At 35.5% G+C, this 21,239-nt stretch overlaps 1 protein-coding gene across 7 annotated transcripts in view; it reads left to right on the top strand.

The window, feature by feature from the left end:
* The window catches only part of SIPA1L2 (signal induced proliferation associated 1 like 2), a 93,350-nt gene extending 77,686 nt beyond the window's left edge, over positions 1-15,664 (top strand). For 3 of the 7 annotated variants that reach the window (XR_015731454.1, XM_034428336.3, XM_034428337.3), the window contains 6 exons: positions 1,979-2,198; positions 4,023-4,154; positions 7,854-7,907; positions 8,783-8,900; positions 11,133-11,214; positions 14,448-15,664. Coding sequence is in view for 4 of the 7 variants with exons in the window: in XM_034428336.3 (XP_034284227.2) it covers positions 1,979-2,198; positions 4,023-4,154; positions 7,854-7,907; positions 8,783-8,900; positions 11,133-11,214; positions 14,448-14,594 (753 nt within the window). In the remaining 3 variants the exon portion in view is untranslated. The remainder of the gene's footprint in view (positions 1-1,978; positions 2,199-4,022; positions 4,155-7,853; positions 7,908-8,782; positions 8,901-11,132; positions 11,215-14,447) is intronic. The other 4 variants (XR_015731453.1, XM_060692358.2, XR_009622752.2 and 1 more) reach the window with 2 other exon arrangements.
* The last annotated feature ends 5,575 nt before the right edge of the window (positions 15,665-21,239 follow it).

The following is a 21,239-nucleotide window of genomic DNA, read 5'->3' as shown; positions in this document are numbered from 1 at the left end:
ACTTGTCCCCAGTTCCACATATAACATTGTCTTCAAAGCTATGCATAGTTAGCTAAATAAGAAATGCATTATATGTTTAATTAAGAGCACATATTTGTATAGTCCAAGGGACGCAGTAGCTCAGTGGCTAAGATGCTGAGCTTGTCGATTGAAAGGTCGGCAGTTCAGCGGTTCGAATCCCTAGTACTGCGTAATGGGGTGAGCTCCCGTTACTTGTCCCAGCTTCTGCCAATCTAGCAGTTCGAAAGCACATAAAAAATGCAAGTAGAAAAATAGGGACCATCTTTGGTGGGAAGGTAACAGCGTTCTTGTGCGCCTTTGGCATTTAGTCATGCTGGCCACATGACCACGGAGACGTCTTCGGACAGCGCTAGCTCTTCGGCTTTGAAACAGAGATGAGCATCGCCCCCTAGAGCCAGGAACGACTAGCACATATGTGTGAGGGGAACCTTTACCTTTACCCTTATTTGTATAGTAAATTAGAAAAATGCAACATTTGTATCACATTTGGAAAGCTGTACTTAAAATCAGCTTTACTTTACCTTATAGAAAAAAAAAATCATAGGTTGCATTCCAAATAGTCATGCATTCTGGATTACTTAAAACATTTTCCCCCTACCAGAGTTGATTCAGATTTGTGAAATGAGAATAAAATTCTTAGAGACATGTGCAGTTTAGTTTATCCGTGCTTGAGGACTGGTCTCTCTTAGCATTCAGATCTTATGTTGTGAATGTGGAACAGTGTATATCATTAGGTGGCAAAAAGGAATTTATATTCACACAATATAGTGTCTTTCGCTTACCAGGATAAAGGGAAGACTAACCTTAAAGAATAAATCTAATTATGTTAGCTTCCCAAGCATCTGAAATCCCCAGGGAAAGTCCTGCTGCTCTGTGCTAAGGCTTATAGATTGACACTTGGTGTGACATGGAGATAGACCTTCTCAGCAGTGGCATCTACCCTAATAGCTTCCACTTTGCAACATGCTAGGGTGATATATTTTATAGACTCTTTAAAATATTGACTTCCTTATATTGACTTTCCTTGGACATGAGCTCTATTCCCTGTTCATTTATTATTTGGTTCATTAACTTTACAGAGTTTCACCCTGAAATGCTTTTGCAACTTAGCTAAATGATTTGGATTGTTTTATTAAGAGAAGTGTTACATAAATACATAAAATAATACTAAATGTCTTCTATTTTCCATATATGTGTGTGTGTGTATATGTGTGTGTTTGGGGATGGTTATGTGTGTTGGACCTGGTCTTTGGGTGTTAAGTGAATTTCGTTGTATGGGTATACTGTGTATACACGTACAATGACAATAGTTATTATATATTCAGGAAGTAGAGATATGTTTGTTTTATTCTGTATTATTTTAGGGTTAGACTGTATTTCATGTAGAATTAATTATATTGATTCAGTATTAAAATGTAGTCTTACTCATTTCATGAAAACATAATAGCAATAGCTCTTAGACTTGTATACCGTTTCACCGTGCTTTCCAGCCCCCTCTAAGCAGTTTACAGAGTCAGCATATTGCCCCCAACAATCTGGGTCCTCATTTTACCCAACTTCCATCTTGGAAGGATGGAAGGCTGAGTCAACCTTGAGCCTGGTGAGATTCGAACTGCCAAACGTCTGGCAGCCGGCAGTCAGCAGAAGTAGCTTGCAGTGTTGCACTCTAACCACTGTGCCACCGTGGCTCAATTCTTTATTTAGCAGTGGCTGCATGTTGTATTCAACCATTTGGAGCTAATTTTCTACTTTCCAGTAATTCATGATGGGACAAGCTTGTATATGAGGAGAAAATTACCTTTGTCATAATGATACACTCTAGTTTCTGATGCTAGTGAAGCAGTATTGAGCAGGCTATCTCTAGAATAAGATTTATTTTTGTGTACACTAAAAATCTCATCATCTTTATGATAAGTGTTCAAGTCTGTGTACTAATTTATTCTCCTGAAATGTTTAGTTTTCATTCTATGGCAACCTATCTCCAAGGAGAATACTGTACCGTACTCTTTCTGATGAGAGCATATGTAGCAATCGGAGAGGATCTTCCTACGCCAGCTCACGGAGTTCAATGCTAGACCAAGCATTGCCAAATGATATTTTGTTTAGCACTACGCCACCTTACCACAGCACCTTACCTTCCAGAACAAGTTTAAACAATGGTAGTGGAAATCTGCGACGTAAGTTGTGTCTGTTCGTATGTGTGATGCATCTACTGATTTTATGTTCGATTTTCAGTTGGCAACATATCATCTGAATGAAACATTTTTAAAAATTGCTTTACATTGATGGGAGCAGTTGATTCATCTAGCCAGGATTGTCTGGAGGTGGGGTGGAGAAGAGTCAAGATGGCAGCATGAATTGTGCAATCAAGCCTTTTCCCCTTCGATTACAGGGTCATGCCTGTCATCTTCATATTTTCTTCCCCCACAATTCCTTTGCATTAACTGGAAGTAGCTGTCCAGAGTTTCAGTTGAAGACATCAGACTAGAAACCTGGAAGATTGTAAGTTCTAGTCCTGCTTTACACATGAGAGCTAGCTGGGTGACCTTGGGCTAATCACTTTCTCTCAGCCCAACTCACCTCACAACATGGTTGTTATGGGGAAAATAGGAAGGATTATTAGGTATGTTCCCCACCTTGAGTTATTTCTAAAAATAATAAAGGTAGAAAATAAATAAATGTTAAAATCTGTGAACTGTAGCTACAAAGGATATGAAACTCCTCTACTAAACTACTTTATAATATTCTTTAGACTACTGTAGAGATTCACAAACTTTTGGTACAATCTCTAGATTCCTCTACAGGTAGTTGTTAATTTATAATTTTTAACCGTGTTTCTTTGTATAAAAAATACTATAAATTGCTTCTTCAATCATACAAACTGCATTTAAATTAATTTTAAATTAAACTTTTTGTATATACAAAAAGTGTGCTTTTGAGTCATTGACTCGGGTGGAATCTTTGCACTTTTCTTGGCAACATTTTTGAAAGTAATTTGTCATTGCCTCCTTCTCAGGACTGGCTCAAGTTGTCCAGTTGGCTTCATGCTTAAGGGAGGGACTAAAACTCATTGCCTCCCATTTTCTTGCCTGGTTCTTTAACCACTACACCAAATTTGGTCAATCAGTTAAACTTTTTCAATTAATTTTTTTTTTTTAATGCTGTGGCCCTCAACTCAAAATAGTATGTGCACCCAAGCTTTAGATTATTGTAAATGACATAAATTGTTTGTACACATTCATAGTTTTAGGAACAAGTTTCACCTACTAATAGTACAAACTCCATGGGTATGGGTAGCATTTTTACCACTTCTCAATCTCAATTGCATTCACCGTTTGTTAACAGGAGCTAGGAATAAAATGAATTGTTCAAAATTTGAACAAACCTGAAGGAAACACTTGTGATCTGTAGGTATTATTTGAAAGATTATTATCTTTCAAAAAAGAAAATTAGATGATTTTCTTCAGTCAGTTGAAAATGTACAGCTGAAGGAAACGAAAAGATTTGACAAGAAGTAGTGGGTTGGGTGATAAATACGTGGCATATATGAGCTGTCATATTTAGTTTTACAGAGGCATTGAAAATCTCTGACAAATTCATGTGCAGATAACAATTGCCAGGTCAAGCAGCTCAAAAACATCTGTGTACTAAATATAATTGCATAAACTTGCAATGAAGCACAGGAGAACACATCTAATTGTAAGTGAACTCTGCTGCAGATTTTGAGACTAATAAAGCCTTTACTTTCTGAGTACAGAAAGTACTCAGTCTGGCCAATGAAAAATAAAGTGAGACTATTCATATATCTTGAAAACTATACTTATATCGCAACTTCATCCTATTCTTCCAGAAAAACAAGCAGCTGTTTGAATTCTACAAAATAGTCATCCCACCTCTTAATGGGCCCCTTTTCTAGCAGTTGCCTGATCCTCATATATTTCAATGTTTTTCTTTTCTTTTCTAACGTACTATCTTAAAGCCCACTTTTCTTTTTAATGTAGATGAACTGTGGTTCTCAGATGGATCTTTATCTGACAAATCAAGATTCAATGATCCTGGCTTAATGCCCCTTCCAGATACAGCAACAGGATTAGACTGGTGTCATTTAGTTGATGCTGCACAAGCATTTGAAGGTAATGTGCGATCAATGTAACTGCTGCTAAATTATCGCAAATTAAGATGCAACCCTCCTGTTATTACCAGAGGCAGTGGCACTCAAAAACACTTGATAATTTGGCAATTCCGTGCATGCTCTTCTAACTCATCAGTTTTCTGTTTCTAAATCTGTAATTCCCAGTTGATAAGTGGATTGTATAGGTTTCATGGTCTATCACAGGGGTGTCAAACTTGATTTCATTGATGGCTGCATCAGGGTTGTGTTTGACCTCGGGGGCAGGGGTTGGTGTGGCCAGGGTGGGCGTGGGTAGCTTGACATCACTTGTATCGGGGGCGCCTGTGGTGGCCCAAGCGCTCTGCCAGAGATAATGGGCTCCCAAACTTCATTTTCGGCTGCAACGGCCTCCTGCAACCCTCTGCCAGTGAAAACGGAGCTCCAGGAAGGCCCTGTACGGCCCTAGCTCTGTTTTAGCTTGCAGAGGCACCACAGGCCAGTCCTTTGCTGTTTCCAGGGTGGCCCCGCAGGCCAGATCTAAGCACCCCGCAGGCCGGATCCGCCCCATGGGCCTTGAGTTTGACACCCCTGGTCTATCAGATTGCTGTTAGGTGCAGTAGACTTAAAACAAAATATACAGCTACAAGACTAAGAAAATATCTTTCGTTAAAAGCGAATATTGATCATTTTTTCTTCATATTTACATGGCCACCTATCTCACAGTCAGGTGACTCTGGGTGGTGTACAACAAAATTAAAAACAATATCTACAAATTACCCTCCAGGTAAATTTTTTTCTAAAGTCGTTTTTCTAAACATAGTTTCTGTTATGTCACAATAAAGCTAATAAGCAGGTAGCAGGACAGAAATTATGATAGCTAGATGATAGCTAGAGAGAGAGAGAAAGAGATAGTTGCAGAATCTCAACAGTTACATGATTGCAGTTTGGGTGCTTTGCAACCCGTGCTCATTTATAACGGTCACCAGAATTCTGTGGTTATGCGATCACCATTTGTGAGCTTCACATCCAGCTTCTGACAGAAATAATGGAGAATCTGGAAATAAAACCAAGTCATGATTGCATGATGTGATTCATTTTAACAACTGCAGATGATTTGCTTAAGGAACTGACATTTTCAGTCTAGCATGGTGAGGTGATCTTTCATTTAACCACATCACTTATTGACAAAGTTGCTGGTCCCAATTATTAAGTGAGGACTAGCTATAGTTTTTCTATTCTATTCTATTCTATTCTATTCTATTCTATTCTATTCTATTCTATTCTATTCTATTCTATTCTATTCTATTCTATTCTATTCTATTCTATTCTTACTCTTGGTTTCATACATACATACATACATACATACATACATACATACATACATACATGCAAATCCTCTTAATCCGGTCCCTTTAAATCTTTTAAAATGTTTGTCTTTTGGTTACAAAGACCTTAGTTACAAAGACTAATATAACACATTATATTGAAAGACATAAGCAATCTAAAATGTGTTAGTTGGAAAGGGTGCTACCAGGGTCTTTTTAACTAGAAAATGTCAAGACTCCTGACATTTTGCTACTACAAAATAAAACAGCTTTTCTTTTAATGTATCATTTATTAAACTTCGTAAGATAAAAGATAAAAAGATAAAAATGCTTAAAACACCCTCTTCCCTAAAATAAAGCATAAGCATACTATAAAGAGGTTGTTTTTATCTTGCCCCTGAACCCATCTCAATATCTTACGTTGTACCTTGAGATGTTGCCAACTTCATTCAGGACAGCATCTGTACTCTTCCAGACGCCTGCAGTAGTTTCAATGAATTGTCTTGACTGAACACGGTGGATTAAATTCACAGTTGTATGAATAAAAGGATGTTTGTGCAATAGGTTTCTTGCTGGCTTTTCATGGTAAGATAATGCACCCTCTAAAAAATCTCTCCTGAAATTTGCAAATTCCTGAGTGGTACATGCTATGTTTATAAATAGATTCAGTATGTATACTGGATATGTGTGTATGTGTGAGTGTGTGTACACACACACACACACACACACACACACACACAGAGAGAGTGGTTTATCTTTCATTGTCATTTAAAATGAAAAAGGAGGGAGACCAAGCTTCAGATTTGAATTAAAGCATTTGCTTTTCCTTAAATTCCAATAGATTTTACGTAAAATAGAAAATGAATATAATGAAAAACTGCATATCCTAGTGAACTTCATAAGCTTAATGAGACTTTGAAATTTGATTTCTCCTTTCTGTTTAGACATTCTAACTAGAGTAGCACATTCATTTTCAATTTAGACATAAAACAGGCAGTAATTTTATAAGCAAAGAAAATACATCTATGATACTATAATTTACTTTTAAGAAACAAGTATATTGTTGATAATAGGTTTTTCTGGTTGCTCTACACAGATATAAGTCATGTAGCTGTTATATATTAAGACTGTTATAGTATAACAAAATTAATAGAATTTATCTTACAATGAAAGTTATAGAATTCTGTTCTGTATTCAGTTTCTGGGATGCTAGGTGGAAATAACTACAAATATCACACAAATCATCTCTCTTTAATGGTGAATTATATCCATATAACGGTTTTCCAAAGTAGCTTCAAACAGTACCCCTTCTATTCATAACACCCAGCTCTAGTTTCTCCTTTTTAGCCTTTTCTTTTTTTGTGTATCTTTCATAGCAGTTGTTTTACTATATTAAAAATTAATATTCTGCAAACATAACCTCTTATGTAATTATAGCTCACAGTAATAATTATTCAGCTCATAATACCTTTAATGTATTGATCATTACCTTGAATATTTGCTCATTCAGCCAGTCTATAGCAGTTTCTCCCAAAATTAAGGTTAAATACATAAAACAAATGGAGAATGAAGAACAAATCGAAAGTGAATGCTCGTATCTTGCTATAAAGAGAGAGATAGAAAGTAGTCAAAATATCCAAGTAAACATTGCTTTGTGCACTGCCTTTTCTATCAGTTCTCAACATGTTGCTTTGTGCACTGCCTTTTCTATCAGTTCTCAACATGTACTGATAAACAATAGATTGAAAGATTAAAATAATGTACTTAAATGTATTTAGTAGAATTAAAAACATTAAAATAAGGATGAGAAAGAATATGCTGTATGTTTCTGTGTTTCATTATTTCAGGACATACCGGTAGATGTGCAAGGCATTTTGTCTTTTCTCACTCTTTCAGAGTGAATAAGTTCACTTTTGAATGTACTCATGTTTTATTACAAATTTGACTTGTAAAACAAAAAAGAAAACGAAATGCTGTTTCTTATTTTAAAAGTTCAGCTATACTTAAAATTCAAAACCAGGCTAACTCACAAACCTATTCAGTAAACTTTACTGCTCTTTCTCTAATATTCCTAACTAATAAATATATCTGAAAAAGAAAAGTGTCACTGGTTTTGTTCCATGTTTTATTTTATATATTCTGCAACTACTTTATTTTAACGACTAGAATTGTCAGCATCCAGATCTATAGAGGAGAACATGACAATGCTAGATTGATGATGAAAAATATTGAATTAGAGGGGTTTTCTTAGAAACCCCACAGTAAAGTTTACACAACATAACCCTGTACATTCCACAAGATTGAGTTGTTTCAACATAAGGATAGCAAGTGCCATAATCCAAAGGCAGTTCAGTGGACTCTGTGTTTTCATAGGAAAATTCTAAATCTTATTTCAGATTATGACTCTGACGAAGAACTTGGGCCAATCTGTCATCACACTTCGTTTCTAGGTGATGATCTGGGTAGACTGTTGGATATTACATTATTTTTTTTAAAAAAAGTATATGCTTTTATATGTTTGCACGGTTGCATGATTATATACAAGGTTTGTGTCTTTGCAAGAAGAAAAGAAGGCATGCTGTGGTCAGGGCCAAGACCTAGAGACAGAATGAATTCAGTCGACAAACAAATGATCTTTGCTTCTACTGAATACAAACGTTGCATGGAAAAAGCTCAGAGTTCTGTTCTTGTTCTATAACAAATGTGTGCGTGCCATACTTTTTTTTTTCTTTTAGTACTGGGTATAATTTTGGCTGCCACACTGCATGCCTTTCAGTGGGGAAGCTTATTTCCCAAAGAGTAAAGCATGTATTTTGTCCTTGGAAAGGAAGTAATTTAAAAATCATTGGTGTAAGCAGCTTTCTTTATATGACTAAAATTGATCTGCCTGTGATAAGATCATAATGAAAATTTTAGCTCATTGGAGTTCAAGTATATAGGTAATTAGTTCCTTTATTCAAGTAAAATAATAGATCGGATTTCATATTTTTAAATTAAATACAAAGCTTTTTTTCTTATGAAATATCTGCTTTGCCTTGAAAGTATTTTGGTTTTAGAATTTCTGTGAGTTTTGGGGAAATGAGATGAATAATAAATAGTGAAAATAAATGTCAGTTACAGCAACTCTCAAGCTGTAATTAATAAGCATGCTTTGGTATTTGTCTGGCAATCCAAGGGATGGGGAATGAGGATTTAAAGAAATGGTTTGCAGGCGTTGTCTTTTTTTTGGCTATATCTGGATTCAGCTCTTGATCAGTTTTGTATTCTGAAAGTATTTCTAGGTTACCTTTTTTTTAGTTATTTGCTTATGCATTTGCCTTTCTAGATCAAAGAGTGGCATCTTTTTGTACCCTGAATGACATGCAGCATATGCAGGCTTTGGAGAATAACCAAGCCTTGGGCTCAAGTCCAACAAATGGAAAAGACTTCATTGATGCTAATGGGTATGTAAAGTATGTACAAAGAAGGCTTCTTCCTGCATGATTCTACGACTTAGATTTTTGGGGACTGTCCAATTCCAGTAGCAGCCAGTTCATATGGACGCTATTTGCAACAGACTATCTCCGCAGTGAGGCACCCTGTGTGGAATTCCCTTTCCACCAGAATACAAGGAATTCCTTCCATATTGGCCTTTAAGAAGACTACAGAACACGCCTTTCTCAAATGACTGTTGATAATGTTCAGTTATGCAGTGCAAGTCTGAATTCGTAAGGTTTTAAATAGTAGTTTAATAATGATTTAATTTGCGGTGGATCTGCTGTTTTAATCATAGGGCTGTGTATTTTTTTTTCCTGCTCAGATCCTTTGATAGTGGGTGGTCTCATAAATAGCTCTTGTTTCACCTTTGTTACTTTTCTTTTAATGCTGATAATCCATTTAGGGAGAAAGGTTGAGAACAGAAGTGGGAGTCATGATCTACATTTCTCTGGCTTTAAGAAAGCAAAACCAAGTATACAGTGCAGGTAGCGTCTGCAATTTAGATATATTCAATTGCTTGTTTGAAGTCTGTATGAGCTATAAGGAGTTCAGGTACTTTTCTTTCTTTAAAGAGCCAGGAGCCATATGCATGTCATCAAAACATATTTGATTAGACTTGTTATGGCACAGGAAACGATTTGAAATGGCGTCACAATGTCACTTGAAACTTTTGGCTTTTCTAATTCTTCTCCTTCACTGCCGTAGCCAGCATCAGGCATGTATATAGTATAACAATGTTATACAATGTTATAATGTTTTAACAATACTTGCTTTTCCCAATTTGACAGCTTCCTTTCTATTCCCTTACTTTTTCTCCATCACTTATTCTCTTGCATTTGTTCACATAATTTCAATTAGGCACAGCAGTAAGCAATCTTAGTAGAGTCTGATGTGCATGTTTTTTTATTGGATTACATTTTAGGGAGTTCAGTTTTGTTGCTTTATTATTTCTTCTCTTTGTTTTGCATTGTGAGCCACAAAATTGAGTTGGGCAGCTATGTCTGTCTCTCTGTTTGTCTAGCTATCTTCCCAAGGAAGGGAATCCAGCAATGCTGGCCTTGCTTGCATTAATCTTTGGTCAGCAGTATGTGTACAATACTTGGCAGCTTCTTGAAACCATCTTCTTTCCTTGCAACTTCCATCACTATGATTTCAGCTACTGATTTTACACCCATCCTTATTTACTTAATTTGTATGCCACCCATTCCCAAAGGAGACTAACAATTTCAAAGGCAAATTACCTTGGGGAGGGGTGTCTGTATTTTCCTTTTGGAAAATATAGAAATGTATTAGGAGCAAGAAAAATCACATTGGTTGTCTGTCCCCTTTATAGTTGTACCTCCATTGTGGGGTTTTGTCCTCCATAATAAATGTATTTACATTGTTATTCATATAGCTTCTAAATATATTTGCTCTTTCTTGCATTTGTTCTAACACACTTTCTTCTTTGGACACAACTCTACAGTTTTCTTAGCAATATAGAGGTGATTTGCCTTTGACATGGTTTTTGTTTTACTTCCTAATCTACCTTATATCCCTGGTATTTCTTGTGGTCTCCCATCCAGTTATTATCCAGGTTTAAGCCACAAGATCAGCCAAGGTTTACTAGGCATTACTATCTAGCTGGGTCCATTAATCCACACTTCACTATGTCATTAAGACTAATTGTTTTGGATTTCTAGTAACAGAAAGCCTTTAATTAATGGCCAGACAAGGCTTTGGCAGATCATGGTGTTTTTAAAATTATTTAATTGCTTTTTTAATGGCTGCCCACTCTGGGTGGTTTACAAAATCCAGAAATAAAAACAAGTAAAAATATAAAACAACACAGGCAACTGGACCAAAACAGCCCTAACAATAACAGGAAACCACAACAGTGCCCTTACAAACATATTAAGCCCTGGCCTAAGATCTGAAACAGGCTTTAAGGGGTTTCCCAGAACCCCAGGAGAATGGAGTTTAGTACATGCTTTTCATTGCATTTAAACCCAAAGAATGTATCTCGACAACTTTTCATTTGAGATTGGGTCTTTTACTTTACATGTTTTGAATTCAATTCTGAGTGCATTTATATGGTTTTGAAAATCATAATATACTGTTCATTGTTCAGTTGCTATGTATGGTTTGTATGGAAATGTTTTATTAGGAAATCTGTATGATATTTTGAACTAACCCCAAAATACATTTTGGTTTTTTAGGGAGGATAGTCCTACTACTTTGACTGGAAAAGTAAACCAGCTAGAAGTGATCCTTCGACAACTGCAAACTGATCTTCGAAAGGTAAAAAAAATAAAATGTCTTCATTAAAATCACATAGTTTGAATAAAGATACTGTGGGATTTCTGTCTAGGACCTGCACACTAGCTTACATATTATATGAAAGCTACACTCACGTGGTACTGGCTGCTCTGCCATTAGAAGCAATGTGGAGTCAGCATACTGCAAATAGGGTAATTAGGGGTGGTGAAATGAATTGAAAGAAAAACTCAAACCACATCAGGCCATTCAGCAAACCACATTTTGCCCTTAAAATTATGGGAAATCTGTACATGATTTCTGCTTTCTAATTTAATTGTTTCCTAAGTGTTCAGATGTATTTATTGTAATCTTTTCTTGAAAAAGTAACTGTTTTGAAAGGTAGATATGTATTCTGAGATATAAATTCAAGTAGTATGCCATAGAGTCTCTAGTGAATCACATTGCTGTATTGTCCTAGACAGATCAGTGTCTGCCTTCATGGAAGGCAACTGTATTTAAATAACTATTTTTAAACCAGGAAGTAGCCCTGGGAGGATGGGAGGGGGGTATATTTTAATTGGGTGGCCCCATTGCTTCCATTGAGCAAAAGCCATTTTCATACCCTCATTACAAACTTAACTAGTAGGCTATCATGAAAATAATTTGAATAGGAAACATCCTGCTTTATCTAATTTATTTTACAAGTGTTCAAATACACAAAAAGGATGTGTCAATTTAATTATGCAATACTTTCAATTTAGATTGTTTTTGATGACCCAGATTGTTGGGGGCAATATGCTGACTCTGGAAATTGCTTAGACAGTGCTGTGAAGCACTATGAAGCTGTATAAGTGCTATTGCTATTGTAATCTAAATGTGGTATGTTGCCTGCATATTTCAGAATAACAAGTACAGTATAACAGTATAAAAAAATACTGTACCCACTTCAGTGAGATATGAAAATATAGATGTATTGTTTTTCCAATTACATATGATGGTGAATGAGTTTACAGGCAAATTTTACAGCTATCAGCAAGTCAGTGCTATCTGACTTTTGAACTTTTGGTATCCTGTGTAAGATTAATTAATACACAAATATCTTTTCAAACATTACAAGGAATAATTGCATAACATCAGCTAAAGAACTTACAGTATTGTGTAACTAGAAAGCTTGATGTCTCAAATTAAAATTTTCATAAATATACAGCTCACACGGCATCTGACTGCAGTAGATCTGATTAATTAAAGTCATATCTTGTACAGTTTATAAAAAGGAGTGGTTGGGAGTGATTTTGGGAGATGGTTGGTGGCATGAACTGCTAGTTAAAATTGACTCCTTAGAGCAGGGGTGTCAAACTCATGGCCCACAAGCCAGATGCATCACATGCTGGCCATGCCCACCCACTCCAATTTTAGGAAAAGGGAAAGAAGCCACAAATACGTCAAGTGACGACAACATGATATCACAGGTTTGTCACCTACGGTATGCTTTAGAGAAATGTCCTCCTGTATCTTTTTTTAAAGGAGAAATGCAGAGAATTGGAGGGATATTAACTGGCATATCCACCACTTTTCCTCTGACAAACTCAGTATAAGAATAAAGTGTCCTTTTACTCTGAAAAAGATGTATTTGTTCCTCTTTCCCTTTGCTCCAAGTTGCAGTTCTTCCAGATGCTTAGCATTTCTTCTATTTTGAACTTAAGATCATCTTCTAATGGGAAAGATTAAAATTTGCTATCAAATCTAGTTGCACAAGTGGAATATTCATTCATGAAATCGTTTTCTGAATCCCTGTTAAACTTAATAAAAGAAATAATACCCCAAAATCTCAGTCATGTTCTGAGAGTAGTGTGCCGAATTAGAGAGTGAAATTCTAATATTAGGTTTTTATATACTAGACAGTAACGCAATTTCATGCCTACAAGCTACCATGTCAACATATTGCAGCTACTATGACTGACTCTGACTATTCTCCTGTGGTGGAGCCTCAAAATATGAAATAAGCAATGCAAACATTTGTATATACTATGGTTCAGACAGTACAGCCTATTCTTAAGCACTTATGAACACATAACATTTATTTCTATAATAAAGCAATGCAACACAAAGCAATGCAATACCACACAAATTCTTTTTTTACATAATATATATTCTTTTAACTCTAATTGAATGCCATAACATTTCCTGTGCTTTTTGTTCGAATAATGAATCTGATTATTCACATAGTATTTGGAAGCTGCTTGCTTCATTCATCTGATATGTGCTCTCCCCATATTTCAAATCAGCTTTTTTAAAATAGTAACTTGTTAATAGGACAGGACAGTTCTTTATTGGCCAAGTGTGATTGGACACACAAGAAATAGGAGTAGGTAATAAGAAAGATGAGAAGGATAGTAGTAATTCAGTCTTACTACATGATCAGATATCCTTAGGCATAAGATAGTGCTGTGGGAATTATGTGTTTAGCAGAGTGATGGCATAACAGACAAAAACTGTCTTTGTGTCTAGTTATTTTGGCATGCAATGCCCTATAGAGGTGTCCTGAGGGGAGAAGTTGAAACAGTTTATGTCCAGGATATGAGAGATCTGTAGATATTTTCTCAGCCCTCTTTCTGGCTCTTGCGGTATACAGATCCTCAATGGAAGGCAGGCTGGTTGCAATTGTTTTTTCTGGAATAAATAGTAAATAAATACTAATAAACAGTAAATAGAAACCATTCAACTGGTCATCTTGTTTTGTCTCGTTGTCTTGTGTTTTGTTTGCAAGCATGTTTAAGTCTTATATCTTTTTATGAAATGACGTCTTTTGATGATAGCATGATCCTATCAATGACACAGAAACTTGGTTATCCAATCCCATTTAGCTTGTTTACGCTGCAAGGTTTGTTGTTGTTGTTAGTTGCGAAGTCGTGTTTGACCCATCGCGACCCCATGGACAACGTTCCTCCAGGCCTTCCTGTCCACTACCATCCTCTGGAGTCCATTTAAGCTCACACCTACAGCTTCAGTGACTCCATCCAGCCACCTCATTCTCTGTCATCCCATTCTTCTTTTGCCCTCAATCTTTCTCAGCATTAGGCTCTACTCCAGCGAGTCCTTCTTTCTCATTAGGCTGCAAGGCTACCTTTTTTAAAATCGAATAAATGGAGATAAATGGAGAATCAGAATTGCACTGCTGTCATTGTGACTAGGGAAATAAATATGTGCATGTTTGTTATCTGTGCTACAAAAAGAATGATTATAAACATGATTTCACTCCTCTTTCTCTGATCTAGGAAAAGCAAGACAAGGCTGTTCTCCAAGCTGAAGTCCAGCATTTGAGGCAAGATAATCTAAGGCTTCAAGAAGAATCACAAACAGCAGCTGCTCAGCTAAGAAAATTTACAGAGTGGTTTTTCAGTACAGTAGACAAAAAATGCTAATATCTGAATTTTGAAGAAGTGCTGTTGAAAAACTTAATAATTTTGAAATTGCCTAATATTATTTTAATCAGCCTTCAATCTTTTAGACATTTTCTGTTATAACCTCCACCCAGGCCCCTTCATTTGAACAAAGCTACAAACTATTAGAAATTCTTTATATCCAGTTGAAGAAGAGAATGAATGACATACATTTGCTTTCGTGAAAATGAATGTACATTCCTGGTGTCATTTTAGACATTTTAGAATAAATTTCTGGTTTGAGCTTGCCTGGAAGAGAATGGTTTTGGGGGTTTATGGCCACTCCTTTAGGTGCTCCAGTGAAGTTGTGTAAGCAATTTACAGTAACTTGGGTTTCAGCATTGTAAGATAAAGAAAGTAGACGTATACTTTCATGTTTAAAGGTGCTCTATTTTTTGTATGTACAGTAGATATTTCCACAGTCACATTGTCATAGCAATAAGAATGGAAGTAGAATTAAATAGTCACAAAGCTGTGTTTATTAATAAAAATAGCACTGATAAGTTTAAGAGTAGTTTGGATGCAGATATATTAGCAATTATTTATTTGCAGAAAAAAAATGGTGCCTGAATTTAAATTGTGTTCCAATTTTTCTAAAGATACACATGCCTTGTATAATGGCTCATTTGATCAATTCACTGTCAGTGACTTTATATAATTCATATTCAGCAAAGATGGTTATAGAGAGCCTAATTATAATAATCCTATGTGATGTGAACCAGCCAATCATTTGTATAATGCCAGATTTGTTTATCTTTGTACAGAAGCTTTGAGCATGTGACTTGTATTTAACATCTTTTATTTAAGCTTATTTAACCTCTTTAATTTTATAAAGCTTTTGTTTTACCTGCACTATGGTGAGGAGGGAGTTGCAAGCGACAGTGTGTGTTTAGCTTGCCAATATGGCACTGCAGAGTTCTAGAAGAGTCTAACAATTGAATGCTGCTAGTACACAACTTGTGTTTGTATGCTTTAACATTTTAACTGATTTGTTTGAAATGAATATACATTGCTTTTTTTAAAAAAATAAATGTTTAAAATATCAACCACAAGCAATAGTCCTTTGTTTTCACTGATTAATGTTACGGTTGGATTTCATTACAAAGAACAGCATAGTAGAATATTTTTGTGATCTACACAGTTCTATATGTAGTAGTAGATTCCTGCAGGGGACTGGAGATTGGACTTGATGATTTCCAAGAACTTAACAGTCTGACATCAAACTGATACAAAACTTGTGACATTTGTGGAACTATGATTCCAACTCATTTTTCATACTTTTTAATGTCTTTCAATAAAGGAGAAATCAAATATCAATGCTTTTAGTTCTATACACATATGAACAACGAATATTATGGGATTTATTTTTCAGTAACGTACAGAAGTGCCCTATAAATCATTGACTCAAGTTTTCTATTAAAGTATTGATTGAGAATATTAATGTAAAAAGGCAATGTATTAAAAGATTCCCTGTGGTTTTAAAATTGTAATATATTTCTTTCTTTGCATAACATTCTGAACACAGGCTGCCTTTTAGAAATCCTGCTTCAAATGTATTAGCTCAGACATTTTGTAAATATAAAATAAGATCATGCAATTAGAAGAAAGGGAAGATGAGGGACACATAGTCATTTCTCCCTTAATTCTGCTACCTCAAGATCAACACATCATTTTATAAAATTTGTCTTTAAAAATTATAATTTAATGTAAATTTTAAAACCTGTGTTTTCCTATTGTTCAAGCATTATGTTATACCCAAAATTCTTTGCCTGTTCAACCATGCAGTGTTTCACATATTCATTCTCCAAATTCAATTTCATTAACAATTTATTAACCTTTGCAATAACACATTTCTCATTACCACACAGTATAATTTCAAATTCATTTTTACAAAGTCAAACTCACAGCTTTTTTTTTATTGGGTTAAACATTTCTTAAGTACATAAACCAGTTATAGACACATCCTTCTGACTCCAACTCTTCTTTGCATTTAAGGGTAGGTTCATCTTGATTAAAAAGTATTATTTTACCATAGGCCACCAGTCTGTCCTTGCCATTGTTTCTTTTCTGAAAGAGGCTTCCTGAGGTAACATCCAAAGAGATACCTTTGTAAAGAAGATTTTCACAAATTAGTTTTGAAGAGATGCTTTGTTTGAAATGTTGTTGAAGGAAAGCAGTTCTTCAAAGCTTTGCATAGTCCTTATAGGCAATGCTTTATTGCCTATAAGGTGGTGTTAGCCATAAGGAACCTGGTGTTAGCCCAGGTTCCATTTAATGTATGAGAAAAAGTGAGACAAATACATGTAACAATGGAAGGATAAACCTAACTCTAAATTTAAATAAAGGCTTCAGTTAGTCTAAACCCACCCAAAGAAACCTGAAATAATTTATGTACGTTCAGGTGTACTTCTGAAACGAAGTTGGATTAATTTATCGTAATGATGTTGCTTACCTGTTCTACTTGGTGTGTACTCTCTCTCTCACCGAACTCTCACACAAAAACAAAAATACAATTCTTCTTCAATCGCATTTTGAAAGATAATCTCAAGTCATGTGATATGGTTTGCTTCAGTTGCTGAAGGCATTTTTTTAAAAAAATTGGATGAGCTGTGCATTAAACTCTTGCCAGTTTAGCGGCAACTTGATCTCCCTCCATTTGAAAGTGAGAAGGTTTTCACAGCGGAACCAAATATGAAAAGAAACATCTGCAATAATAATTGTGTATTCATGCTATAAAGTTGCTCAGATTACAGTATTAATGAAGCACTTCAGTGTTTAACTGACCATGTCTGCAATAAGTTCTTAGATGGGATATATAGAGACATCAGTACACAGAAAAATACAGCCTGATAATAGGCATCGCTTGCTTTTGACAGAGGGCATGTAGAGCTGAAAAAAAAAAATTGGAATCCATACAAGCATTTGATGTATGTTTAGTCAGAATAAAATAGGTGACGGCTCCTGTAATGTAATCAAGAAGGCCAAAGGAAATGAACTGATGGCTCAGTGAGGCACCCAACAGTTTCAAATAATTCAGAAGAAATTTTAGCTCACAGTTCTGTAGAATTCTGACACTGGATTTAAATGGTTGTATTCTCTAAATCTTCCTAGAAAGTAAATTACCTGCAAAATATAAAACTGTGTCTTAGGCAACCGCAAACCTGATAGTTTTATTGGAATTAGGCCTTGAAACAAACACTGAGGGGCAAAAATTATTATAAATCATTGAAGTTACTGGATGGGAGATTTTAATAGTCTTATACACAATATGGAGAATTTGATAGATTTAATTAGGTGGGACTTTTGAAATATAAACACACTGCCAGCCAATCGATCCTCGCCGGCTCAAGGTTGACTCGGCCTTCCATCATTCCAAAGTCAGTAAAATGAGGACCCAGATTGTTGGGGGCAATACACTGACTCTGTAAACCGCTTAGAGAGGGCTGTAAACCACCGTGAAGGGGTATATGTCTAAGTGCTATTGCTATATAAATCATAAGTGCTATTGCGATAATAAATCATAGAATATTGCTTCTTAATTTGGAAAAGTTGATGTCACATAAACAATAAAAATGTTAATTTACAAAATATTTGCTTGATTGATTTATATTTCATTTTTTCTACTTTCATGAGCAACTGAAAAATGCAATATTATTTTAGAAAAATTGCTAAAAATAAAACAGCGCAAAACCTTAGTATTAAAATCAACAAATAATTAAAAGCTGGGTGACAGAGATGTTTATTTTTTAACTCTGCTTTATCTATTTATAGAATAAATTACAGGAATACCTTGGAAGAACGTTTCATGAATGAGATGATGACACTGAGTAGCAAGAATATTTTCAGAAACATGTCTCCTATAGATTTATTTCATTTTATTTTAATTAAACAAATGTATATATGGCCGCCCAAGTGACACACAATGTGTGGTCTTGATAGGCAAACACTACTTCAGTCTGATGGAACTCTAGAGGAATTAAACTATATTTAAAGTAATAATAACATCGTCCATGCAGCATTGTTGACAGACTCTGCTTCTTACCAGAAAGATAAGTCAGCATGGAATGTTGCAAGTACGCCAGACAACTGAAGAAGAAAAAAGGACATTGGAAGAATATCTGAAGGATAGTGAAGAAGATACACTGATAGCCTGACTAGGTTAAGACACAAGCTAAGATACTGAGCTTGTCAATCAGAAAGGTCAGCAGTTCGGCAGTTCAAATCCCTAGTACAGGTCTCCTGTGTGAGCAGGGGGTTGGACTAGATGACCTCCAAGGTCCCTTCCAACTCTATTACTAGTTAATTATTCCAACTCTATTACTGTTAATTAGCTAATATACCATAAACTGAATACAGGAGAGACAAAACGGGCCTACAAAAAAAACCATATAAAAAGTATAGAAAAAATAGAAAACACTGAAGTAGCTGCTGCAAGAAAATCACACAGACTGATTACAAACAGTGGCATGACAAAGTAGCAAAAATGATGCATTAGAAGATCTGCAAGAAATACCAATTGTCTGCAAGCAATTGGTGGGCCCACAAAACAGGGAAAGCAATAGAAAAAAGAAGACGCTAAAATGCTCTAATACATTAGAATGCACCCACACATCTGTTATGCAACACCCAGACTTAACCATTGTTCATTAGGAAGACAAACAAGTCTGGATAGTGGACATGGCAGTATCTGGAGACAGCAGAAGAGAAGAGAAAGCACTGTAGAAAAATCACAAAGTACAAAGACCTACAAATAGAACAACTGCAGGAAAAGAAAGCAAAGATAGCACAGATAGTAATCGGCAGCCTGGGTGCTATGGAAAAACATCTGGAAGCACCATTTGAATACCAATGGCACTGACAAAATTGCCATGCAAAAGACAGCTTTACTTGAAACAGTTTGCATCCTGCAACAATACCTTTAATATTATTAACAGCAGATTAATAATCTGCTTATTCCAGATCTTTGGGTGGACAAAAATGCCAAAATAAATCTCAGCAGTTGGCTGACTGATCAACAAAAATAAATAAATGTATGAGTGGGCCATCCTCTCCTTAATGGAATGTCAGCCCCCTGTAGAAAACATTTGCCATTGGGCTCATTCCTGGCTATCTGGGTCAGGCAAACAATACCTATGAAAAGTGGCCTCTAAAATATCCAGGGCCTAAGCTACAGTATATAAAATTTTAAAGGGAGTAACCAACATCTTGTATTACACTCAGAAAGAGACCAATGTAGCATCTGCAGCAATTGTGTAACATGGCATTGTTAAGACTAACCATACAAGCCCATGGGAGAAGCCGCTGCTTAGCTGACAAAAGTCCTACGGTATTTAAGGCTTTAGAGGTCCATACATTTTTTTTTTTTAATTTAAACTTATAATGGGAAATAAAATGGTATGGCATGACAAAAATAATATACTTTCATATTTAACAGACATTTGCAAAATAACTAATACATCATCCCATTCATCCGTTAAACTGAGATTAAAGAGAAATTTTCCAGACAACACCATTCAATTAATGGTGAATGAAACATCTGAGATCTCATTGTCTGTCTTCTGAGTTTTGTAAAAACGTGGCACGGGGAAAATAAGAACAGTTCAACTGTTTCCAATTTTCCAGTCACTTAGAAATTATCATCTGATGTTTTCAAAATCCTAGATTCTCAATTTCCTTAATATGCCTGGTTGACAATTCCAATCCAGCTCCGTCACTAGGACCAGACATTTAGTCTTCTGAGCTGTCAGACTTATGCTGGAGCCCCTCCTCTGGGAACTTCTTTCTCACCAGAATGTGAGCTACCCAGATTGAATCTGCAACATTATCCTGGGACATGTATATTTGCCTTCATTTGTAACTTGTTAACATCATAGCAGTAAAGCAAACAAATATTTTCATATCTTTCTAAATGCCTCCATCCCCTTAACAGCAGTAGTAATCTGTTTAGAAAGAAACTTGGTATTTGAAAAGCAATTGTTTCCCCATATTGTTGCTTTCCAAGTACCACAATTCTTTTTAAAATATTAATTTCCTTTTGATAGAGACAACAGCTTGATAAAATCCTCTTGTAAAATATTATGACTTTTTAAAAGTATATATTTTCCTTGAAGAGCGAGTGTAGAAAACATATATATAAAGCATTAAGGGGTTAATGGAAGAGTCATGTTTGGAAAAGAACTGAAGTAGAACTTGATCAACATCTTTAAACATTTGAACATTGCCTCGGGAAGTAACAGGTGGCTTAAAATGGAATTTCCATTGTCAGTGGAAAGCATTTATTATATCTATTTAAACTTTCCTCAGGACCCCTACCAGATGCTATCTTTGACAGAGAGAGTGTCAAGAAGGTAAACAGAACTTCAGGAAAAATGACTGACTGAATAGTCTGCTTATCTTGAGATGAGGGTCTTCAGTTCATCTAATATTTTAAATCTTCTAAGTACTAGCTTAAATATATCATCCAAAAAGCTGCTGTGCTTTTGATCTACGTTTATGATTTATAACCTGCCTTTTGAACCCAGTGCACTGTAAGTTAAATGGAGCTCTTTTACAAACATTACAAACCTGCCTTAGTATGCCATAGAACCTCATTTTTTTTATTTTTTTTTTATTTTGGTTTGAGTTAAG

This window comes from Pantherophis guttatus, chromosome 1 (genome assembly GCF_059756535.1).
Source record: "Pantherophis guttatus breed Tessera chromosome 1, ASM5975653v1, whole genome shotgun sequence".
Taxonomy (NCBI): Eukaryota; Metazoa; Chordata; class Lepidosauria; order Squamata; family Colubridae; genus Pantherophis; species Pantherophis guttatus.
Note: the sequence above shows the minus strand (reverse complement) of the source record. Positions and strands in the feature narration are given on the sequence as shown.